Raw genomic sequence first — 26,018 nt, forward strand, 5'->3', positions numbered from 1 at the left:
ATGTGATAAGTCCTCAAAACAACGTGGTGAGTGATGAACATCTACCTAATTACTGGAATGTGATTTGCAGAAAACCTTTTAGGAATGTTTAATACCTCCAAAAGTGAACTGAAACAAACGAGGACAGAAAAAAAAAAGACCTTCATCAGAAGCAACAGCCACAATAAAGGACACACATAAAGAATAACAAAGCTGACGTTATTAGAAGAAAAACTGATTTCTTTACACGTATTCTAAGCGCAAGAAGAGTGAATGTCAGGCAGTGTTGCAATTTTGAGTTACCCAACACCGCCACCATGTGTTAGCTTTGAATGCTATTTGATGGAAGCATTAAAAGGTAAAGTAAACCAAATCTGTTGCTCTGCTCCCATATAATACAATAGAAATGACAACCCTAAAATTGTTTTAAAAATCTTTGGTCTCTTGAGTTACATTTCTATAAGGACACATGGTGCTGTTTCTAAAGCCTCCTATCATCACAGTGGAGAACAATGACTAGAGAATGGGAGAGAGAGAAAAAACACAAATTTTGCTTCCACACACGGGTTCTTCCGTAACTGATGTTTCATTGTGTTTCTACACTGTCCAGTGCCATAAGCTACTACTTCATCATCATGACCCTTATAAGGTATCAAAACCCACAAATATTCACACAAGTGCAAGATAGTTGCTTCAGAGAGGAGCTTTTCTTAAAACTTTTAGGTGTACGAACAAAAACATGCATATAATGTTGTAGGTGGTCTTCTGAAGTCACTAACTTTCACGAGTTCTAACTCAAGCAGCATAGGATCCCTACTCACATTTGAAAATTGTACCTATCCCAATCTGAATTAAGAGCCTTACAGGAGACTATGAAGTTTGGGACAGTTCAGTTACGAATTCAGTTTGGACAACAACAACAAAAAAAACCCAGAACACTTGCATTTAAACATGTTTTGTCAGCTTTACTTCTGCACACATCTGCTATGTCTTTGGTTATTCCAAATCTCTTCTGCTCTCAGTAAAGCAGAAGGTTCAGAGGACATTAGGAAATACTTCTCCAAGAAAGTGTTCAGGTGCTGGAATGGGCAGCCCAGGGAGGTGATGGAGTCACCGTTCCTGGAGGTGTTCAAGAAACATTTAGATGTTGTACTGAAGGACAGTACAGGGTTTAGAGGGAAATATTGGTGATAGGCAGATGGTTGGATTGGGTGATCTTAGAGGTCTTTTCCAACCTTGGTGATTCTATGAAAGTGTGTTATCTATTTATGTACTTATGAAATGCAATTAGTTTTAATTTATTAACCTCTTTCCTACAGTAAATATATAAAGCTTTTGTAAATTTTTGCCATATAACACTTATCATCAACAAAGCAAGTGTCGTAAGTGCAGCTTCATAGTGACATTTAACACTTCAGGAGTTAACACTTCTGAGCAAAGTCAACGGATAGAAAATACGCCTTCAAAAACATAATAAGACTTTTCACTTCAGCTGTTAAAAAAAAAAGCTGAAATTTCAGACTGTGTGTCAAAGACTGTATTAGATTAATTATGCCTACTTTTAATTCTACTTCTCTCTAGTTCTCACTTCTTCATATGACTTAGTTCTATAGTGACAAAAAAACCATGGAAACTGACATAATTAAACTAAAAAAACAACAACAGTATGTTGCAAGGGTAGCATAAAGGAAGCAATACGATCTCAGCTTAGATCTACCCTCCACACCAAATAAATCAAACTAACAATTTTTCTCCTTATGATTTCCAGTCAAGAAACATTGCAAAGAATCTTACTGAAATGTGATTTGAATCTCCAATCCTTTGTATACCCAAATAATCTCCAGATATTATCCTCTGGTCTTACTCTCCATAGTAGGAAGAAATAGAGACAGGACGTCTCTGGTGAATCTGTTCTTAAATTGATGCATTTCTTTGAAATTCTATTCTTTGAGGATTAGAAAGTGGCAGGAACATATTTTGGAAAAAAAAACATAAAAACCTAAGGAATCTTGTGTCCAACAAGAGGATAATTTTTCGTACCACAATAAATGTGTGTCCATCAGTATGTATCTTAGTACTCGTATTCCATCTACATGAAATTCATTCACTAACTAGATTTGTATTGGGAACGAGTAGATGCTATTAAACAAAATCAACATTGTGCGTGATCTGAGTCTATTTTGATCTAATAAGAACAATCATAGCTATCAAGGAATACTACTTAACGCTAAATATTGTGCTATTCATTGTGTCTTAATATGCTGATCACAATATTTGATACTATTTATAGTGTATTTCAGCAACATAAAAAAATCTTCTGGAATTTGAAAATTTTTCAGAGCATTTATTCGTACTCTTAGATACTTACAGTGTAATAAAAAACTTTTTTTTTCTTTTTTCTTTCTTTTTTTTTTTTTAAACCGATCTACAAAACACATTATATACTTAAAGTAGAACGTTGCACCATCCTGACTCGGTTCACATTCACACTTTTTCAGTGAATTTGGCAAACAGCCCATTCTTCAGAAGCCTGAACTTAACTCTGCTGTCAGCAGCTTTCTAATACAAATAATAACTTTTGCATCCAAAATTTTACAGTGATTAAGTTTGCTTTCACATCTTAGACTTGACAAGCATGAGGACTCCAAACTATTTAAGATATAACAATGTCCAAATAACATTAAAAGTATTTAATTTATGTAGCTGACTGTAATAATGTCAGCTTTCTGTCACTGAATTTCCTTATTTTTAACAAAGCCTTATTTGTAAGCTGTATGGTTTCATCCCACTTGTTTTTCTCAGGGCTTGTGTATGTCACCAAGTTCTCAGTATACTGCAAGACCGACTTCAAAAACCTATAAGAAATAAAAAGAGAAGTAAAACCCATTAAAGGACATTAAAGTTGAAAAGGACCTCAATGCCTGACTTGAAGTTGCTACTTCCTCCAAACTTCCAAATTTCCCTCAGGATGACCAACACATTAAAGTTCATTTTACTTTTGGAAAAGAACCACTCCTTCATTCCAACAGCAAGAAGCAATGATTTTCAGAACTGCAATTAAATAATGACATAGAAAGAATGCAATGATATAATGTGTAATACAGTTTTCCACATACTGTTTCCTTTCCTTTCTCAGTCAAACATTGCACAATGCAACTTGTTAACTGACACAGAAGGAGTAAAATTACTTACATATTAAATACAGCTTTTATGCATTAACATTTTTTGAATGTGAGATCACTTTCTGTTTGTAGTAAGGAGAGGTCTAGTAAGTAAAAATGTGAATAATTGGGCCATACATTTTCAACAGTTATTTTAGTCTTTAGCAAACACTGTATGAGATAGAACTGATGACTATAATTATAGAAAGAATGATAATGCACCGAAAGGCATGCTGTTTCTTTTCTCTTTTTGTCTCCACAGGATGTATATTACAGATCAAATCCATTCAATTGGCTATGAAAAGAGTGTATGAAACTTCCTACTTCCACAACACCTTATATACTCACTTTAGATACTGATGATAATCAGAAGGATTCTTCTTACAGACCAAGTGGACGTTAACAAGTTCCAGAGTAATCAACACTAAGATGAGCTGTAACACTGGAGATAAAAACTTAATGCTAGAAACAGGCAAAAGTAAAATAAATTAATTAAAATAAATTCAAATTAATCTGACATCACTAATACAAAAAATTCTCAGATTTCTAGAACCATGCTAAATAGTTGAGTATTTGATAGTGAGAAAGAGTGCAAAAAGTCCATCAGCAAAGAATAAATGAAATATCTAAATTATAAACAAGACAATAAATTATGAAATCTCAAAACAGGAAAAAAAACACGTTTAACTAAGACTTCAAAGGAAAACTCACCAGCACCTGTTAACCCAAGGATAATAAAATGGAGATCAACTGAGTTGCAAATATTCATTGTCCATTTAAACTATGTTTCTTAAATAATGTGGTTTAATATTTTGAGGAATATAATCAAGAAAAAAAATTCCAGATTTTTCATAAATCCATAAATTCTTTAGAAACACTTGTGAATGGGAACAAAATTATCGTAATCCTAAAAAATCTCTCTAAATCTAACCTATCTAAAAGAGACTGATTCAGGTATAATGATAAAAAGCAGAACTGGAGGCTGAGTCCTGAAATCAGTTTAACATTCTGTACTCGGGTAAAACCCAAATGGCATTTTTTTATGCTTACACAGGAAAAGTGAGAAATTAAAAATATATAATCTTTAGCGACACTTTCATTTTACAGCTTAAGGTAAGTAGTGTAGTAATGCTAAAAACATCCATTGAACTGTTCTCCAAATTGAGATTTTCTGCTATTTCACTGGGTTGACACTTAACTCTGAGATGATTAACAAGAACATAAACACTGTGTATTTAAAACTTATATGACAAAACACTGAAAATGAGCAACATCAGCATGCGGCTCTCTCATAAACTCAGCCACAAAGTAAAGAGAAAACATCAGCCAACCTGTTCAGCATTCGTAGATAGTTATGCCTCTGGCGAGAACGTAGAGTCTTTTCTGTCCACTGTTGGTATCTCGACTTAATGCTGGCAATTACTTGTTCAGACACTTGATGGCACTGTGTGCTTATTTTACGGAGTACCACTACCACTTCCAGAACAGGTCGAGGAGAATAGAGTGTGCAAATGTGCCTATCACAAAGTTCTAGCAACAGCCTTCAAAATAGGAAGTAACTGTTAGTTTCGATCTTTTGCCAGCTGGATTTAACATGAGTTATATTTCAGATTAGCTGTAGTTTGATTTATAATGTTTTAAGTTAAAAAAAAACCCTAAAAACTGATTACCCTGAAAAAAAAAAGAAAGTAAGGATCTCTGTAGGAGCAGTGGCTGTGTTTTCTATCACTTTATGTAACATAATTTAAAAACTACTGGTGATGACTACGCTTCCCATTTCAAATTAAAGAAATGGGACCACAATAAACAAAAATGCTTAGCCAAAGCGATACATCGAACACATCAAATCAGAGCATGTCTGTGGTTTATGACTCCCACGGTATTTCAATTCACAATGAATTAGCATCCACCAGAATAAAAGTTATTCAGACAAATTGTATTAATTAATAGTCACATCAGTGTACGGTCTTCCTCCTGGGCAGAACAAATAGCAGATTTAACGCCTCTTAAAACACTGGTGGTGAGGCCAATGTTTCAATTAACTACACACTGGATTATAAATTCTTAAAGCAACCAAATATCTTTCTTCTGTTATTTTCTAATCTGCAAACATAATGCATCACACATCACTTTAGGCACTTTTCTGCTCTTACAGAAGCTTAAGCTCCCTCATGCCAAAATTATCTCTGAGACAGCAAAACACTGATGACTAAAAGCAGAAAAATCTTAAAACCACGTAACAATTCAACAATCAGGCTTCTTTTTATTAAAAGAGAACAAATGCAGACTGATAGGTAGTAAACAGAAAGCATACAATTCATATAAATAAAGCAGCAGTAAACAGAAGGCATGCAATTTACATAACTGAAGCAATGCATACCACCCTGTGGCACTATCCTGCCCACACCTCTTACATTTGATTAGGTGTTTCATTCCAACATATCCACTGATTCACGAGCCTCTTAAGATTGTCTTTTAATTGGTTCTCTGGTGACAAGCTGTTATGATTATCATTCCACATCAATTATAACTGGAACTACCAATGTACCTCTAAAATCTGACCACAAGTGTAACAAGGAATGTTCTATTTCAGAATTTTGCTACTGAAGATGGATAAATGAATAACTTAGGTTTGAGTGTTCTTGTGGTGATCTGCACGTAAAAGCTGACAGCTGAAACCAGGAAAAGATCAAACTTACCTCTCTGTAGCAACAGTATTCATTGGGTCATCTGCACTACAGCAATTACAGGGCAAATACTGCTGCAACTGAGAGTGAATTTCAGCCATCTTTAAAACTAACGTACTAGCTTCAGTATTTCCTTCCAACCTTAAAAAATAAAACAAAAAAGTATGATTTGAGATGACAACACCATGCAGTACTTATTATTTGTCTTGGTTGCACTGATCAAAATGCAGATATTTTGGACAGCAGTGTATTTGATATCCACTCTTACTTTCTGCTATTTTAGTTTTCCCTCTATCTTACGACTTTCTTTCTCCATTTAAGAACAGCCTTTTCTGTTTCAGCAGTCTTCTTAATCACTTTATTCCTCTACTTATTCATTAAAATCCTGAAGTATATTAGGCATATGACTGACACACTGTATTTTCATCTCTTAGCTCTACGTCAGTGTAATTTTTCCAGTGATAATATAACTGACTTTTTCACTTTCAAATCACAAAAGAATGTTATACTCTTTCTTCTATTTAATATCTCTTGTAAAGTCTTCCATTAATTCAGCTGCTACTTCCTTGTTCCAGAACAAGCAGTCCTTTTCTGTTTTATATCTGGTGACCCATCTTTTTGTTTTTATTGTGATGAGCTCAACATCTAGTGTAATTTCCAAAGGCTCCTTCAATATCTCTTCACAAACAGAACAGTTTTGTGTTGCTTTCAAAGGGCTCCAATGTTCTCTTCCAGATAGCAGTGCTTATATTTTTTCCAGTATCTTTTGGCTACAGATGTGTACAGCAAAGATCAAGTTAAAAAGAAAAATAAGGAGTCTTCTCACGCCTTTCGTGTCTAACATCTTACTAGTAAGGAATCTGATGAGACTTTCAATCTCGAACTCTGTTGTTCATATGTTTTTGAGAAGTACCTTTTCCAAAACAGCATACACATACCCTTCAACTGTTTGAATATGTTCCTCAGACACTGACGGTAATTCATGCCATAAGCAAATGCTCTTCATACACTCTAGCACCTAAAAATCAAGAACATTATGAAAAAAATTATGCAAAGTACAGCCTTAGACAAACAGGACAACACACAGGACAATACATTTTATTTTTCTTAATGGCTATTTTAGGAAAAAAAAAAACAACAACAACAAAACAGTCTGCAATACTTGGTAAATTACTTGTTAGGTAGTTATAATTTGTATGCCAGCACAAATTATTAAGGTTTATGCTAAGGCAAAAAGCCTTGATGTACACTTCCATGCTAAAATATCACCTGAAGAAATTAATTTACTGTTCTTTCTTCCCTTCCTTTGATATTAAAAAAAAAGCCTTTATAAGATACAATTCAAAAGCTGTCTAAAATGAGTACTGTTTACTGCAAACCCAAATCAATAAAGAATCATCTTCAAGCAGTTCATAAATGAATTGTCTGAGAAATACCGTAGCACTGGAAAGCAGATTTTGCTACACTGAGAAAATTTCAAATAATTGACTTTCATATAACAAAAATGTTACTTATGGTAGCCCAATCCAAGATTCACACAGTACTTAATCCTTGTCAGGGACAAGAAGATTAAGAAATCCATAAAGCAGCAAATATCCAGGTGAAAATAAAGCTATACAGTGATTTGAGCAGGATGAGTATATGCTGTATCACCAGCAGTGTGCTTAATTACCTCTCAAAGCCTGAAAATTCATTAGGGGGAACAAAAAAAGTTATGCAAAATTCTAACCTTTTAGGACCATCAAAGTTCGAAGACAGCAACTAAGATTGCTTTTAAGGACTCGCATTTTTAAGGACTAAGATGCTTTCAGTTGCAAGGACTTACCTGTTTCTTGAGTCTGGAAATTGGATGAAATCGAGAACGGTAGCAACTTGCACAGTTCATCAGTGGCTTTATGATCAGGTGTTCCTGATTACAAAATACAAGTTCTTTAAACTGTCTGAACTGTGAGCAGACTTACACTTATGCTTAACTGTATTCAAGCCAACTACACTACTGAAGTCAAAGACTTACAAATTTCTGAGAGACTAATGCAGTAATCATCAGTTTAAAGCTTAAATTCTCTGACATTTTCCGTGTTCAAAAGCTGGCAGTAGTAGAGAGATAACTAATTACGTACTCTCTTAATGCAGCAGCATGAAAATCATCTTTAGAAACTAAAAGAACTCCAACTAATAAATAGAATAACAGAATCATAGAATCACCAAGGTTGGAAAAGACCCACAGGATCATCCAGTCCAACCATCCACCCATCACCAATGGTTCTCACTAAACCATGTCCCTCAACACAACGTCCAAACGTTCCTTGAGCACCTCCAGGGTCGGTGACTCCACCACCTCTCTGGGCAGAGAAGATTTATATATATAAAAATATATATTCTCTCTCTCTATATATATATATAGAAGATTTATCTCAAAGGTTGCTTTATCAGATTGAAAGTAATGGCAAATATGAACAGGAAATTTGGGGGAGCAAATGTTACAAAATATGTACTGCTAGACAAAAAGTGCACACAGTAAGGAGAGTTAACAAATCACATCTCCATTTCTAAACTACTTCCACTCTTTATAGAATGTCAGAGAGAATGAGTTCCTCAAATATTACATATCTCTCTGGGCAAGCTATGGTTGTTTTATGTAATGAATCAACTACCTGAATAAGGATTGGTTAAGCAAACAGATTAAGATACAGTAAGAAAGGATAATAATTCGAAAAACTTTCTGTACTTATTTCACTACAATCCTAGAAAACATACTTTCAGTTTTTCACTTAGAGGAATATTTTACTTCCATGGAAAGCTGCTGTCAAGAAAGATGTAGTCATAAGACTCTAAAATCACATCTAAGTGAAGATTCTTCCGACAGCATAATATTGAACCCTACCTTAAAAGCAACCATGTCTTCATTTGAGAACCTGCGGAGTAGTGTAATTGCAAACGCCATCAACTGATTGGCTATTTCTCTGGGAAATGCTTTTAGATTGATCTCTCCATGGCTTAAATGGTCCCTTATGCGTGGACCCTCCTGGTGGTTCAAGAAATCCCAAAGAAATTCCTGTGGAGATATACACCAATAGAGGTAAGCATATATACCTAAAAGTTAAAAATGCATTTGTGTCCATAAGAAAAGGAGCCTTTAGGCAGAGAAAACAACACAATCTATGCTCATAAGAAAATAAAAGGGCAGCTAGTCCACCGTGTTAGCTTGTATGTCAGTTTCAAGTGTCCCGAGAAGCTATTCCATAAAGGGTAACAACAGATTTTCTCTGATTTTATGTCCCAAGTCCTCCACAGCCTCGCTGCCTCTGACTCCCAGCGCAATAAACTCATATCTTTCTCACAGTGTCAAGAGACCTCTATATTCAACACCTCTATTTTTCATGTTCACTGTCTGTTCAGGTGGCAATATGCAGGGTGTGCTCTGGCAAGCTAGCAGCTATACTGTTGTATGATCTGTCCACCTAGTATAGGGTATACCCAAGAAGAAACTGGAAAACAGTTTAACTTTCCTCACATGAGGCATCTGATTTTCTTCTACTCTGTTCTGCTAATCTTCAGAAGTCTACCACAGACAACTCCTAGACCCGAACATTTCCCATAGAAAGACAGTTAGATTCTAACCAAATGTAGCATGTCAGGTACTATTTTGTATCCTTCACAATGAAACAGCAACAAGTTTCTCTACACTACTGGAGATGAGCAACAGGAGGTAAATAAATATATGATCATAAATATACTGCTAAATTTCCAAAAAACAAAAACCAAACCAGCCAAACAAAAACCCAAACACATGACAAACACCAACAAAATAACAACAAAAAGAATTTTCAAAACACTTGCCATAGCAGGTTCTTCAAGAACTGAAGGAAGCTGATTGATTTCTTCGTTATCCAAATACTTTGTTAGCATCTAGAAAAAGTCATTTGAATACAAAGCTTTTATTGAAAGTAAAAAAAAAGAAAAAAAGAAAAAGGAAAAACACTTAGTAATGAGCTTTTCTAATATTAAATAATTATTTCAGCTGCTTCAGAGTCAAGGTGCCTATTTGTTACTGACAGACTGAGGTAATTCAATAAGAGCTGTAAGACTGAGGATTTCTGCTTGCAGGGTTTATTTGTGTTTATTTGGAATAACTAAGTCTACCAAAAATGGCAGAATAATTGTTTCTTTAAGATGAAGAAATATAAAATAAAAAAACATTTAAAATAAATAAAACAAAAACATTTAAAAGAGTTTGCCCAGACAGGCTGTGGATGCCCTGTCCCTGGAGGTGTTCAAGGCCAGGTTGGATGGGGCCCTGGGCAGCCTGGTCGAGTATTAAATGTGGAGGTTGGTGGTCCTGCCTGCAGCAGGGGGGTTGGAGCTTGATGATCCTTGGGGTCCCTTCCAGCCCAAGCCATTCTATGATTCTATGAAATTAAATTCTGTTCATCATAATTTGTATGATTTTGTTATGTTCTGAAGGATGCCAAATTTAAAGTATATTTACTGCCCATTATTTTCTACTTGGAAAAATTTAGAAATAATGCCTTATCCAATGCAGCTAGTAAGCACGTTCTGTTCTCTACTGATAAGAAACATGTAAAAGTTTAAATGCTAACACTGCTATGAATTAAAAATAAATAAGTAAATAAATCACAAATACCTCATCAAAAGTGGTGTAGAAAGCAGAAGACTGGAAGAGAAAACAATAAGCGTTATTTGATTACCAACAGAAAACAATTACAGAGACATGTAAGCAAATAAATCTAACTTCAGTATACATGAGATGCCAGAGGTGTATGAATAGCAAATAAACCCTTACAAAATAAAAAAGAGAGTATTTGATTTTTTACTAAGTTTTTTTTTTAAATAAATGGAATGTGATCGACTTTCCTCCCTCAACTACCATTCCAGAACACTGACCTTGAAGTACTTTTTCAGACCACTTTTACTAGCAGGCATCATTTTTTCTCATTTTTTAGTTTAAAGAAAAAAAAAGGTTATTCATCAAAATGTACTAGAAATTTGTAAATGATGCTCTACTAAGGAAAGCTAAATTTAGACACTGTACTGCCAGAATAACTACTCTGCAAGTATTGCTAGCACTGACTGATTTTAGACAAATTTACCTCAGCTGTTAGCAATCTATTTGGACATTTGTTAGTTGTAGTGAAGAGCAATCTGAGTCCAGCTTCCAGCTGAGGAAGTAAGAGAATCACACAGTCAGCATACCTGAAAAAATAACAGAGAAATGGTTTCTTTTCCCTCACTTATAAATCCAATCCAAATGGAAATTTGAGATCCAGGTCAAACAACCCAGACCAAAATTCCTTGGTAATGAGACCATAGGAAAATTACATGACTTTATGTGCCCAACAGAAGCTGACCACTTAATTCAAATCAGCTCAGGGATGACACTAACTTACAAAAACATTAATGGAGAAGGAAGATGAAAAAAATACTCATTAAAAAAAAAGAACAACAACAACAACAACAAAAACCCACAGCATTCTAATACATGAAGAGCTGTTTTCATTTGCTTTGGAAAGCTCTCCTCCTCAGCTACATCTCCTGCAGGTTCAACAAAAACCTTTGGAATCTACAAATGCTGCTGGCTAGTATTCTATAAATCATGAATGTCTACAAATAAAAATGCAGAACAAGACAAAAAGTAGGAGGAAAAAAGTATCAACGATTACCTACTCTGCTTGAAAGCTGTTAAAGCAGCCATCCAAAATGGTAGCATTGTTCTTAGTACAAAGTTAGACACTTGCAGTAGCTCTTCTGCTACAGAAAGTGTTTCATGGTTAAGATCTGCAAATTAGCAAAACAGCATTGATAAATTACATACCATCTCCAGTTTTCTAATTAATTCTCAGTATTTCATTGAAAAGATAAGATTACTTCAGCATTTATAAAGGGGGACTTGAGCTATTCAATTCATTTCAAATACAACAGTAATGGTGATAGATTTAAGATGAGAAATTGAGTTGATAAGATTGCATTTCTATTAATAATGTAAAATGCCATAGTAAATGCAGTTAAAAAGTCATGGGTGCTTTTTCTGAGACTAAACTACATAACTACCTCCAGTTTCTCTTCAGTTGTTCTCCACCTACTTCAAATACTTCAGAAAAGTAGTATCTACATTAATAGAATCAGTATGACATTGCTCCTATGTTACCAAATTTTCTGTATTGACATTTAAGCTCGATATGAGCCAGCAGTGTGCTCTTGCAGCCTGGAAGGCCAACTATGTTCTGGGCTGCATCACAAGAGAGGTGGCCAGCAGGGAAAGGGAGGTGATAGCCCTCCTCTACTGTGCCCTTCTGATGCTCCATCTGGAGTAATCTGTCCAAGCCTGGGGCCTCCAGTAGGGGAAGGATGTGGGGATGTTGGAAATTTTCAACTGTTGACACACAGGACTTTTCCTGAGGTAAGTATCAGGGTACTGATGATGTGTAACCATACTTTTTCTCCACAACCTTCACTGCAAGATGCAGAGTATTCCTGATGGGACCCTTGCAGCTAGTATCCAGTGATTCTGGAAAGAATTAAAGACTTTTGTAAAGAAAAACTAGATGACTATTAAAGGAAGTGAATTCTCATTACCAAAACATTGAAACATACAGCTGAAGTCTTTTATAAGCTACTACTAACACATTTCAGCGTGTTACATTTATTTTAGAATTCAGGGTTTTTTTTGTTTTGCTAATCAGTACAACAGTCTATATATTAAAAAGTTGTCTAAGTTGTCTACAAGCACAACTGATTTATCTAAAGGCATTATATACAAGTATCTTACCTAAAAAATTTGGTCATCTAACCGTGAAAAACATATTACTTTCAATAGCACTTCTAGATAATGAAAAATAAAGAACATAGTAATAAGTAATGACTAGAGGTTAAATACTTGCCTGGAAATGCATCAAGATCCTCTAATCTAATGAAGGTCACATAAGGTCGATGTACTAAAACATATTTAGTTTGCAGAAGATATGTCTGTAACAACTGACCCAGTCCTGCAGTTAAAAAAAGCAGCATAGCACAATATCTAGGGAGAATATTACAACATATTAGAAAAGCCAATACAACAAAATCTTTTGCAAATAATCCATATTTCTGGGTTAGGGACAAAGGTTTTTTGTTTGTTTGTTTGTTTGTTTTTTTGCTCTTTCAAACATGATCCAGTACCTATTTTACCCATCCATTTTGGGTAAGGGAGCTTAATGATTGATTACATTTTACAAGCACGACAAAACAATGTGGAGTTAGGAGAAAAAAAAAACATCAGTGTATTCTCCTTGGCTGCTGCAGCTTCTCTTCCTTTCCTATTCTTCTGCCTTTTGTTTTGACTTATTCCTGACTGCCCAGACCTTAAATTTTTTCATTTTTCCTGACAGAAAAACACACTGTTCCTAAAACTGATCAGTTTCGTAACAGCTGAAGTACTCTATGGAAATCTAGTTCCAAAAGAAGTGGTAGCAGCAGCAGGACAAAAATGGAGAAAACTGTCAGGGTACTGCCAAAGGCCTTAGAGAATGTTGTTTTTTTTTCTTTTTGTAAGAGCAGCAAGTTCTATTAATCAGTTCTCAAGCACCGTTAGTCTGACTGGATGAGAAAATAAGATTTTTTTTTAACAACTTACTTCGCAGGAATTTCTTGTGGGGATGCAAACCCATGCCATAAAACGTTACGAAGATTCAGACCACATGGTGATCCAACGAATATCCTCAGTACATCCATCTAATTAATAAACAAAGTGATTACTACATGACAAAATTTATTATTTATTACTTTGTGTCTTGCCCTGACAGGAAATTTGAGAAGTTATAGAGAAACTATAATGTCTACTGTCAAGACAACTGGTCACAGCTTGTCATAGTAACTGCAACTCATTATTTGTAATTCCCAGTACTCTCTGAAAGGAAACCTTAACTTACTCATACATGCAATAGAATACAATACAGAAAGAGCAAAACTGCTAAACATCTCAAAGCAGTTATGACAGGAAAACAAACTAAATCAAGTTTAGCTTTTACTTATCATACTATACATCCACAATAATTTAACATGAATTAACATAAAAAAGAAGAATTTGCATTCAAAGTTGTATTCCCAGTATTCCACTGGGAAAAGGGAAACTGTTTTTAATAGCAAGAATTAAACTACTCCATCTGGAACTACAGTTCAAGACATCATCCTTACAGAACTACCAGATTAGCTAACAGTACACATTCAATACTTTGTCCTAAAAAAAATAAAATTGTATTTGTAGAACAGTATGAAAGAGACCATCTCCTCTGTTTACACAGGAAGGTGAGTCTCTTCAGAATTTTTTATTATTACTATTTGCAAATGGTGATAGACAAACTGGTTTCCTCTATTCACACGAACTGTATCGCGGTCAGTATTATAAAGCATTTTACTACAGTGGTGATGAAAGGGAACACATCTTACAAGAAACTGCCACTGCAAGACATATGTTCTCAAGTTGCATAACTCAAAAAGAGGCAGCCAACACTGTGGCTTGCTTACCCCCTTGCCAGATATGTGACATTTTAAGTATGTGGGTTTTTCACATAGAAAAGCAATTAAAAAAATTATGGGCTACCCATTAAAACTATTTCAATTTACAATTATAATATTCACTATTCACATGTATGTAATGAAAGTTTTCCCAAAGTATTACAGAATTTGAAACTCTTCTTTAGCACAAGCAAAGAATATGGTTTTTGCCTGTTTTCCAGTCAGTCAGCTAAATATCTGTCATTTATTTCAAAACTGTGCACTTACTACAACTTGTCCAAAAACAACTGCAAGCTGCTCAGAAGCAAGCAAATCTCTTAGAAGGAAGGGACAATCTTTACCAATCAGTAAATGTACCTATTAAAAAAAAAGAAAAAATAAGTAATTATAACATAAATAATTCAGTATATTTCTTTGTATTTCAAACATAGATCTTGACTGATTTTACCCAATAAGCATTTTCAGTGCTGTAAAAGAATAATCAAACATAACCCACCAACTGAAAAGTCCTTCAATTCTGAAGTTTCACAACAAATTAAAATCTAAGGACCGCATCAGGATAGAGCGCATATCCTATTTGATGTTCCCATGGTTGTGATTTTCACAGTATCTACAGACACATTAATCTCTCCCCATTACTCCAAGAAAAAAAAAAATGAAATTGAAAAAAGCAAGAAAGCATAACACCATATAGTTAAGGGAATTTTGAATTACTTCAAAAATTCACCACCCCTTCAGATTTGGGAAAATTGTATTTCTAGGTGTGAACCTTTTGTCCTCTGCCCTTTCCTCATAGAGACTTAACAACCAGTTACTCTATCTCATCTAGGGGCAACGTACTCTGACAGGATAGCAAGGTGGGGAGAGGTAGGGAGGAGGTGGTTTCCCCAAGAACAATAAAACAGGTGTTCCCTTCTCTCTAGCCTGCATGCTTCGCCACAGGTGGCACCTGTCTGGTTATGAAGTGAAACAGAAAAAGGAATAGACCCACTTGAAAAATAAAAATGAGTGTGAAAAAAAAGGAGGAAAGGAACTGAGACCACCTCATCAATCCAGCTTTCCACTAGGTGTTAAATATTTGTGCTCACATAACATGCAATACTATCATTGAAGATGTGGCCAGGCTATCACACACTATCACACTACAGGATAACCTCACTTTTTCAGTGTGCAATTAAATCTAAGAGCTTATTCTCATCTTATAAAACCAAATTTGCAATTGAATCCTCATGGTGGCACTTACATCACCCAAAGCTCTCTCCAAGCACGATGTTAGTTTCATTAACCCAAGAGCAACTTCTGTAGATTGGGCATACTGTAGAACATCAAACACTTCAAGAAATAACTGTGTGATTTGGGAAGGGGGGTTGGAGAGAAGAAGAAGAGTGTTGAATTACATGTTCAGAAGGAGAAATCAAAATCACACAAAAAATGTGATCTAAATATTCATCTGTGATAGTTTCTATGCAAATACAGAAAGAAAACCATGCCAAGGTGATCAAACTGTGAATGTTTGAAGGGTTACTGTCCACCTCTTGTATTTTCACTTGAAACTTATCTAGTACCACACATCTATAAAAAACTATCAGTGACTCTGCATGATAATATTTGATATTAAGCCCAGATCATTAGGTTTTACAGAAAAAGAAGATCCTACCACCTTTGGTTAGAACAGACCAAGATATATATAAATATATTTATCTAATTACTGAGTCAGGAAAATTTTAGAAGTGACTATGTATCAAAGAAGGACAATTAGTTACAAATTCTAAGCATTTCAGTTCATTGATCTCTTTTGTGTGTTCTTATGAAAAACTTCCACAAAGAGGTCACGTGTCAAAATACAACTGTCAACAGATATTTCCATACCTCTGCGTAGTTTGTCCAGTGGAACCATAATGCATACTGAACTGCAAATTTCTCCTTGGTCAGAGATTTGAAATGCAAATTAACAGATTCACATACAGGTCCAAGTGCTCGAATGCTTTTGATATAATCCACACTTTGATCTTGAATTGAAAAACAGGATGTGGTTAGAGCCAAACTTCCTGAAGGTTCTATATTTTAAAAGTCGTAACAATTAAAACCTCCTACAGCCTGTATACATATTTAGCTCAAACATTTTTATCCCTATTAGTTCAGCACAACCAATAAACTACAATTTACTGTCCAAAAGAACACACAAATGAACTACAGAAAAGTGCATTGTGAAACCAAATTCAAGTGCCCTCTCCAGAACAAAACTTAATGCAAGAAAACATGGAATTGAAGTTCTATTTATATTCTATTATAATATATCTAATTACATTCAATTTTTGTTGGAAGTGGAAGAATCCACTAGTAAGAGTACAGCAATTCCACATAACCAAGCTGGAAGGTACTGCAGGCTTTGAGGGCTTAATCAAGCAGCACTACTTACACCCTTTAAAGAATGCAGATAGATGTGGTACCCTACAGAGTGGTATAACTGCTTCTCTTTGGTGGCAAATGTCTCCTGACTCATGGAAAAATATTGCTCAAGGCAGAAATATCTATCATTTTGACCATTTCTTCAAATTAACAAAAGCTTGCAGTTTGGCAAATGAACAATCAGCCAGTTCATCAGAACAGAAATATTTTGTTCTGCTTAAAAAAAGCATAATTATAAACCGTTCTATATACAGAAGGGAGAACAAATAATACTTTTGTACAAGCAAAAGCTGGAGAAAAGGAAACAAAAACAACAGTAGCCCTACTGATGACTCCCAGGTGTTTCAAATTTACTGTAAAAGACATACAAAGAAGAAAATGAGTCAAGAGAGTGGCAAAACTCCTTACATACAGGCAAAAGGAGCTGAGAAACAAGAAATGGGGAAACAAAAATGGAGCTATCTATGTAGCACAGATTACATGGATCTTAGGAGTCAGCTAAAACCAAATACCAAAAATGGATGAAACATTTAAAGCTCTCTGTAAATCATAAATGTACCTATTCTAGCAGTGAAGCTAATGCTATACTAAAATAAAATATTGTAACTAAGTTCTGAGTACTGTGAACTGTAGTGAGATTCTGCATCAGCTTTAAATGTATTATCACTGTGTCAGAATAACACCAACCTGATTCAAGATAACACACATGCTCTGTAATAGCTTGCCAACATACTTGTCCATTTTCAGACACAATATTATTAATATCATAGATGTCTTTTTTCTCAAATCCAAGTTCGCAAATCACATAATGCACAGCTGGAGAAAGACAAGTAGTGACCGAGTCTGATGATGCCATCTGAAAAGGAAAGGACAGAATTACTTTTATTTGCGTAATTTCAGTTTGGTATATTTCTGACGCATTATATCTACCAAACTAATCAGAAGGAAGAAATTCTTGACTCAGAGACTTGTGAGGCACTGGCACAGCTTTCCAGAGGCTGTGCACGCCCCATCCCTGGAGGTGTTCAAGGTCAGGTTGGATGGGATCCTGGGCAACCTGAGCTGTTTGGGGGCAGCCCTGCCCATGGCAGTGGGTTGCAACTGAGTGGGTGTTGATGTCCCTTCTAACACAAACCATTCTGTATACAAGAGCTGCTCTGAAACAATGCCTCCTATTTTGCTGGCTCATGACGTCAGAAGTGGATGTTGGTGGTATGGCAGCATAGGTTGAACCTTCCCACCAATATTCTGTTACATTTTGTTGCCGTGTGACAGAAGGCAGCAGAAGGGCAGTCTGACCAAATGGCATCCGACATGGAAGAAAGGGAGTGGAACTGAATTCCTCCATACAGAAAAAATGGCACTCATTGGCATTCAGTCAACACTTGCTGAATGCTTATGGAGACCGAACAGTGCATATAGGGTGGTACGTTCCAGTAGTGGTGACAGCAACATGAAAGACAAGCCTGGACAGCCATGAATATCTGTCACACCACAAAATGAAGCATCTCCATCAGCTCATCTATGCTATCTGACTACTGGTGATGACTATATTTAAAAGTAGCACTTTGAAACTGTGAATGTGTTCCATCAAATAATGTTATTGCACTCTTTGTATCTGCTGTAGTCTTCATAAAATAAATAGGAGGCATTACTCTCAGAGCAAACTACATAGACTGACTGAAGATCGCGGTCTGTATATAAGCTCTGCACACGCTCTGCTGCGTGCAGGTGCCATCGGGAGTACCGGGCCTGCTATTAACCTAAGATGGCCGCAAACACTGTTCGACAAACACTTCATTCGGTCCTTCGCTCCGGGTTTCACCGCCAGAGCACCACGCGAGTCGCAGCAACTCCTAGCTGCGCAGAGCACAAGGGACGAGGCCGCGGAGAGCCCCGCAGGCCCAGCGCCCGAGAGCAGAGCGCTCGCACACCCCCACCGCGGCGGCCGTCACAGCCGTTACCTCCGCTGCTGCCGGGCCCTCCCGCTCTACGTCACGGCGCGCTGCCGAAGCACAGCGTCACGCCGGCTGCTCGCGAGCGTGGCCGCTGCTCCCGGCGTTGGGAGCGCGGTGGAGGCTGCTCCTCTCGGCCGCCCCCTCCTTGGGGAAAGCGGCACCGCCGGCTGGCAACCATGGAGGAATCCCCTAACGCATCTAAGTTGTCCGCCACCGCCCACAAGCCAGGAAGGCGGAAAACGAGCGTGTGGGATAGAAACACCGTGAGCGGCCGGGCCGGGGGGACGGGTGTGAGGGAGGCGTGGCGGTCGCCACGGCCGCGCCCCGCGAGGGGCGGTGATGGCCGCTGGCAGTTCTGTGGGTGAGGGACGAGTGTGCCCTCTGCTTGGAGGAATACGCTGTTTGTGTAACTTTAAAACAACTCTTGATAAAGCTATCCTAACAACAAGCAGTATTTCGTTCAGATGAGCCAGCAGTGTGCTGGATGTGACCCAGAATGCCAGTGGGATCCTGGGGTGCATCACAAAGAGCGTGGCTGGCAGGTCAAGGGAGGTCATCCTCTCTCTCTGCTCTGCCCTGCTGAGGACACATCTGGAGTACCGTGTCCGGTTCTGGGTTCTCCAGTTCAAGAAAGACAGGGAAGTGTTGGAGAGAGTCCAGTAGGGGACCACAAAGATGACAAAGGGTCTGGAGCATCTCCCCTACGAGGAAAGGCTGAGTGATCTGGGTCTGTGTGGCCTGGGGGAAAGAAGACCAAGAGGGGATTTTATCGATGCTTATAAATATCTAAAGAGCAGGAGCCAAGCGGCTGGGGCCAAACTCTTTTTGGTGGTACCCAGCAACAGTGGCCATACACTGAAACACGAAGTTCCATATGAACATCAGAAAAAACTTCTTTACTTTGAGGGTGACAGAGCACTGGAACAGGCTGACCAGAGAGGTTGTGGAGTCTCCTCTGGAGATATTCAACACCCACCTGGATGCTTTCCTGTGCAACTACTGTCCAGAAACTGCTTTAGCAGGGGGGTTGAAATAGATGATCCCTAGAGGTGCCTTCCGTCCCCTATAACTGTGAAATCCTCTATAATTCTGTGAAATAGCAAAATCTTTGTTTTCTAAGCATATTGATACTCATATGTCCAAAATTAAGCTTCTCCCACAGAGCCTAGGAACACAAAGCAGGCTTTAGTATAGTCAATGCAAAATCAACATGCATGGCTCTGACAGATTCCTTCAATAAAGGTATAGATACTGCATAGAAATGTAATCACAACATTGTGCTACAACTTGGAATCTCACGCTAACGCACATGAAGAAGCAAATGGTAAAGTTCAGTGTTAATATTGTGAAATACAGAAGTAGGTGTGCTTGTTAGTCTTTGGATGTCTTAGTTAATGAATTAATGAAGTTAACGCCTGTGGAGGAACTGTTAGACCATGGCTTGAACTGGTGATTGAGCACCTGGTGAAGGGGTGTGGCTGGCCTAGGAAGCACAGGCCTGTGCTCCCCATGTGACTAGAAGAGGTGGACCCATGGTGTAGCTACCCTTGGCTCATATAAAAGCCAGACGTGGGAAGGAAGATCTATTTTGGATCTAGGCTGCTTCTTGAGAGGGAGTGCTGCATAGCCAGAGAGCTCCTTCACCAGTTGGCTGAGTTCTTTCTGTATGTGACTGTTGGCTTACCTATGAATGCCTTACCTAGTGTTGCTAAGAACCTGTCAGAAATAATTTCACTTCTTCATGAGCAGAACAGCATTGCATAGAGATGATGTTGATGATATTGCCTCATTGGTAAATGGTTTCTTACAGGTAAAGGAATCTTTGTGGAAGTTCCTGTTATTACTGGTGGCTGTTAAACTTTAGATAATAGCCCTATTTGAAGTCACACACTGTAGACATGATTTCTTTTATCTACAATTGTTGAGGCTGAAGATTTTGTAAATTGTGTTGCAATGTGTTATCAATGAATTGCTTTTCAGACTGTGACTACTTCAACAGGTTTAGTTCCTTTGAAATGGTTTGGGATGCTTGCGAGTAGCTCAGGTAGCAATTTCTTAACTCTTTTAAGAGGATCTGTAATGAGCAGGTAAAGGCTATAACCTTTAGAGTTTTGAGTTTCAAATTATGAGAGTCCGTGGCCTGAGTGGAAGTGTGTCTACTCTCATCTTAGTGCAGTATCAGTACTATTCAGGGCTCAAATTGTTGACATTAATCTTCCTCTCTAGAGATATTAAAGATTTTCCTGGATGTTTTCCAGTTCAACATACTGTAGGGAGCTTGCTTTGTCAGGGGAGTTAGATGTTGTGACCCCCAGAGATCCCTTCTAATCCCTACAATTCTGTGATGTGGTATCAACAAACACTTGCAGACAGTTTGCATAAGGGCTGCCAGCATCATAAACAGCTCTTAGCAGGATTAATCTAATGTTAAGGAAATGGGAGATATAGGTGTAGGTAATATCTCTCGTGTCAACATGGCTAATGTTTAAGTGATATTGTATGAACTGTTTTGTTTCCATTATTTTCAGACTCCTCTGGCTAAAATACTTATGAGTCTCTAAGTAATGTCTTCTCAAGAAAATTGTACTAGATTTTTGTGTTACCCATAAGTTTTGTTCTATTTCTTCTGTTCCTTTTAGTGTAAGCCTTTCACTGTGGTTTTATATCCTCTTTGTGCTCTCTCCTTAGAGATAGCTGATAATTTTCTCTGGTTTAAGTTCTCGCTGCAGTCAGAAAGTAGAGCAAGGGCCTGAAGAATTGGCGAAACTGGGAAGTGGATACACGGTAGCTGGTATGGATGACCGCTGTCTGTGGCTTTTGTTACAATCTCACTGGTTCTGTGCGCTTTTGTCTTCTCTTATTGTTTAATGGCTCTGGTTTAAGCCAGTCATGGGGGACAGCAGGTGATGACACTTGTATGTATCATTAGACTTGCAGCTTGTATTTGCGGAAGACCAACATTTGATTTTGTATTGAAGAGAATTCGTTACTTCTCCCTTGGGTGGGGAGAAGGTTTGGATCTTCAGAGTTCTGATGACTCACAAAAAGGATTACTATTCTGCTTTTAAGTTCAAACCAAATTGACGAAGTTTGCACACTGAAGTACTTTTTAAACTAGCAGATGGAGACGTTAACACATAAAACATTTGCTTAATAGGACAAGTAAAATTTCCTAGTAGAAAATCCAAGCTTGGGTTTTGGGTATGATGTTTGAATGAGAATCTTGAAAGTCTTGAGCAGGAGCTTGTGGTGTTTTCGTCTATAACAACAGTGGATGTTGGGTGCTAGTATGGCATGTTTTGTTTTTTTTTGTTTTGTTTTGTTTTGTTTTGGCTGAGATTAAGTACAAACTCAATTTGAGCAGAAGGTAAGTACTGTTTTCCTTTTCAGTGAAAGTAGTAGTCTCAAAACAGCCTGAGAAAAAGCTATCAGTTTCCCATAACACACTTCTAGACTGTCTTGTTGCTGTTGTTCCCTCTTATCTAATACCACAAGATATTTTTAGAAGACATTAAACACTAGGCCATTGATATGTAATGCAGATTTTTTTTCTTATTTTGCACAGATGAAAGGAAAGATGAAGCTATCAAATTTTGAAGGCTTAACTCCTATGAAAGAAGAGTGTTCATCAAAAACTACTGCAAAAATAAAATTTCTTAATACGTACAGACTAGAGCCATATAATAAATTTCAGGATCAGTTAGTAAGAGGCAGAGCTCAAGCAATACTAACGGTATAGTATTTTTTGATGAACTCTATATATACATATATATATATTTTGCAACAGTAGTTTGTGATTGTATAAATGGAACAGTGGAAGTTGCTTAAATATATGCATAAGTCTTAGCAGGCATTCAGTTTTGGCACACACGTAGTATAAATGTGCTCTGTTCTACAAGGTGCAGAAGGCCTTCTGCAAGGCAGCCACAAGGTGCGTGCTTTTAACATTGAGCAGAAGCTCCTTATACTCTTTCCCACTTCTTAACTGGAGTGAGCTACAGTACAGTTCAAAGTAGCCTGATCTCTAAAATATCCAGCTATCCAACTTGTGACACTCTACTTCAATTATTTCTAGTAATATCACATGAATTGCATAAAATGTACTTGGCGTCCTCAACAGTCTGACCACTGTGTATAAAAGTTAAGCAGGGAAGAATGGAAACAGTCTAAGTTAAAACGTAGCTGCTAATGATACCTTGAAAAGCTACAACCAACTCTTGTAATGGTGAAGACATGCCTTCAACTGCTATTTGTAGCACTCTCTTCCAGTGAAATGCACCCAAATCTTGGAGATTAATAATACATCCCTATCCATTGAATGGAGATTGGTTGGACATGTTTAACTGTCACTTTCAAAAAATAGATAAAACATTTTTTTTAGAGCAAAAGTAATGCAGCTTTTCCTGTTTGAGAGCACCATTTATACTTTACAGTTTGTTCTACTCGTTTCTTTTACAGAAAATATCTATAAAAATGTCTTGCAAAGGACTCCCAGGATGAGAACTAAGATCTTTCAATATTGTTTTTGATAGAATAAACTTCAACAAGCCAAATATGATGCAATTTCTAGTCCATCCTTGTGTGCTTCACTCTCAGAAGAAATATTAAAGGCTACAAAGGAAATGGGCTTTGACCGTTATAAGTACGTGGTAACAGTGCTAATTGTGGAAAAGGCAGGTCAAGCAATAAATGTGAGCAAACACATTATTTATAATATATTCAGAGTTTTAGGACTGTATGTTCTCTCCTTGGCATTCTTCTATGTTCAGCAATGTAATGAGAGGTGGTCTTGGAGCTGTTAGGTTCCTTACTTGTTTGGGGTTGGATTTTTTTTCTTTTTTTAAGTGTAAAAAAAGAAATTATTGAGGCTAGTCACAGTGGTGGTAATCAGCACATGCATCTCTATCAACCAGTAGTTTCCACTCTGTCCTATGCCAGTATAACTGTGTGAGGGCAGTGAATATTTCTCTTTTCCCAGTGAACGTTGATTTCCAGTTTGGTCACTGCATGGCGGTGCAAAATGCAACGCAGTTGTAGCATGGGGTGACATGGAAAGGAGTAGGTGCCAACAAAAGGAAGGGGAACTGTTTTAACTGTAGCTGCTGCCAGATGGATGCTCCTGGGACCGCAACTTGACAAGAGTGATGTGAACTTGGTACATCCAAAGCAACAGCATTTCAGACTGCAATTTTTGTGTGTAAATTTGCAGTGCTATAAGCTCAGTTTGGCATTCTGTGCTTTTTTTGGTCTCTTCCTGAATGCTAAAGAGCACTTGTAGTTAGGAGTGCTGAGCATCGCCTTAAAACCTTGTGTCTTACTAAGGTGAAATCATGACTTGTTTTTAATGCACTGTGTGAAACAACATTTGGAGGGATGCTGTCTTCAATCTGTGGAAGGCCTTCCTCTACCCACATTCCCAGTGCTGTGTCACAGTATGCTGCTTCTAAATCTATGCTGTGTGGGCGTGGAGCTGTAGGATGAGATGGTTTACTTCAGTGCTCCAAACTTTTTTTTTTTTCCATGAAGAATATGCTTATTTCAGCAGTCAATTTTTGCAGTTTAGATTTGAAAAGAATTCTACCAAAAAAAAAAAGTCAAGAGCTCAGAATAGCTACAAGTATACTTGAGTAAGCTGCTGGGGGTGGAGGGGAGCAGCTACTTCTTAGCTCAGTTTGTTGCCAACACTGCTGTCTGTTGGCATTATGTTACAGTATGCTCAAGTGCTGACAAGTGAACAAGACAGAGAACTGAGTTTTTGGTCTAGGCATGTTTGGGTCTGTTGTGGTGGGATGTTTAATGCAAAGGAAGAATATGCATTTTAATATCAAATAGCACTTGTTCGTTTTTATTGTCATTGTGCAGTTCTATTTGTAGCTCTCATAATGCAATTAGATCAGCACTTTTGAAATGCTGTGTGTTCTTTCAAAATACGAAAATAGTGTTACGAATAACTTCACTAATAGCTTTGTCTTTTCTTTCCTTTAGGTTGCCAGTAGATGGGTCTGGGATGTTCAAAGAGACACCTGGGTTTCAGCTAAATGTGAAACTGAAACATTCATTGCACTGGCTTTGATAATGGCTTGTTATTATGAGTGACACTCCCAAAAAGATAGACCTGCTTTTGTGCAGCACAGCACTTGGATGCTCTGAAGATTTACAAATATACCAACAGCATCAGACCAAAATTTAGCACAAAAATAACAGAGCTGACGTGGTAGTTGAGATAATTTTGGCCACATTTGCTTTGTAAAAATAATTTCTGAGATGTGTATGGTTGAGTACATATGGGCTTCATATGTTGGTAGCGCTCTGCTGTGGAAGTCAAAGCAAGTGGTGGAAAGCCCAGCTTCAGCAAATTTTGAATGTTGCTTGTCTGTTGCATGCATTGAGTTGTTAATGAACGTTTACAATAAACTGTAGGTAATGGTTTTCTGGAATGTGTGCCTTCTTGAAAGAGAAGAATGCCAATTTGGGTAGAAATGTGAAGGGGGAAGCCATCTTCTGCATGCTTAATTTGTGTGAATTCCCACATATGCTCCTGGAAGGGACTGAGTTTGGTCGTTAACTTCCGTATTAATCTTGTGCTAAGTACTGCAGTGCTCAGGCTGGGGGGGTAGGTGTGAATTTAGCAAGCAGCTTCTCGGGGCAAGGGCAAGAAGACAACGTGCTCAGGACCATGGCTATTGATAACGGGCTGTAGAAGACAAGCACGGTGAGGGCTAATAAGAGCAAGGCAGATCTGTGAGGCGCGCAGAGACCTGCCTTTAGAACTGTGGTATGCGGGAAGGGAGCGCTGACACCATTTCTATTGTTATGAGCTCCATGTAAACGTTTACGAAGGCTGGCGGCGTTACCCCTGAACGTGCCCGGGGCTGGGCGGGCCGGCTGTGCGGAGCGCTGCCCAGGCCCAAGGCTCGGGGGGGAGCGCCGGGGCTTCGGTGCCGGCCGTGCGGCAGCTCCCTGCCCGCCGCGGCGGCCCGAGGCGGGGGACTGCGGTCCCCGCGTGGGAGTGGCTTCGCGCTTTGTTCTCCGGTGCGGTGCGGGCGGGGCCGCGTGCGGGCCGAGGCGCGGAGCGGACGGGGGCTCTCCCGCCAGGTACGGCTGCGGGAGCGGCGCCGGGCGCGGCCGGAGGGGGTGCGGGCTGACGGCGGCGCGCTCGCTCCTTCCGCGCAGCGGCGGGGCCGGCTTCAAGCGCCCTCCTCGGGGGGGAGAGCGCTCGCACCGGCTTCCTGCGAATGCTCCCCCCCGCCCCCCGTACACCCCTCCTGCGCTGGTGGATGGTTCACAAACGTAGCTCGTCCCCGGCTGACGCG

The 26,018-nt window shown here is 38.2% G+C and overlaps 2 protein-coding genes across 4 annotated transcripts; one reads left to right on the forward strand and one right to left on the reverse strand.

Moving 5' to 3' along the window:
• Window positions 1-923: 923 nt before the first annotated feature.
• Window positions 924-18,933, reverse strand: ERMARD (ER membrane associated RNA degradation). 3 transcript variants are annotated; one of them, XM_419594.8, is made up of 18 exons: window positions 18,712-18,933; window positions 17,435-17,603; window positions 16,208-16,347; window positions 15,582-15,683; window positions 14,606-14,695; window positions 13,458-13,555; window positions 12,727-12,863; window positions 11,509-11,623; window positions 10,939-11,041; window positions 10,473-10,502; window positions 9,668-9,736; window positions 8,712-8,882; window positions 7,653-7,736; window positions 6,766-6,845; window positions 5,840-5,968; window positions 4,472-4,681; window positions 3,489-3,602; window positions 924-2,834 (listed from the first exon to the last, which is right to left on the reverse strand). In XM_419594.8, the coding sequence occupies exons 2-18, from the start codon at window positions 17,601-17,603 to the stop codon at window positions 2,675-2,677; spliced, it is 2,001 nt and encodes a 666-aa protein (XP_419594.3). In that variant the 5' UTR covers window positions 18,712-18,933; the 3' UTR covers window positions 924-2,674. The 3 variants fall into 3 exon arrangements, 2 of the variants coding, with proteins under 2 accessions (XP_419594.3, XP_040553599.1); XM_040697665.2 differs by having other exon boundaries at window positions 18,511-18,744; XR_003074239.3 differs by having other exon boundaries at window positions 2,695-2,834; window positions 3,489-3,582.
• On the forward strand, window positions 18,516-25,142 carry TCTE3 (t-complex-associated-testis-expressed 3). Its single transcript, XM_001231744.6, has 4 exons — window positions 18,516-18,968; window positions 22,271-22,438; window positions 23,238-23,396; window positions 24,691-25,142. Exons 1-4 carry the CDS (start codon window positions 18,516-18,518, stop codon window positions 24,799-24,801), a joined length of 891 nt encoding a protein of 296 aa, XP_001231745.5. The 3' UTR covers window positions 24,802-25,142.
• The last annotated feature ends 876 nt before the right edge of the window (window positions 25,143-26,018 follow it).

The sequence above is a fragment of the Gallus gallus genome, chromosome 3, assembly GCF_016699485.2.
Source record: "Gallus gallus isolate bGalGal1 chromosome 3, bGalGal1.mat.broiler.GRCg7b, whole genome shotgun sequence".
In the NCBI taxonomy this organism is placed as follows: domain Eukaryota; kingdom Metazoa; phylum Chordata; class Aves; order Galliformes; family Phasianidae; genus Gallus; species Gallus gallus.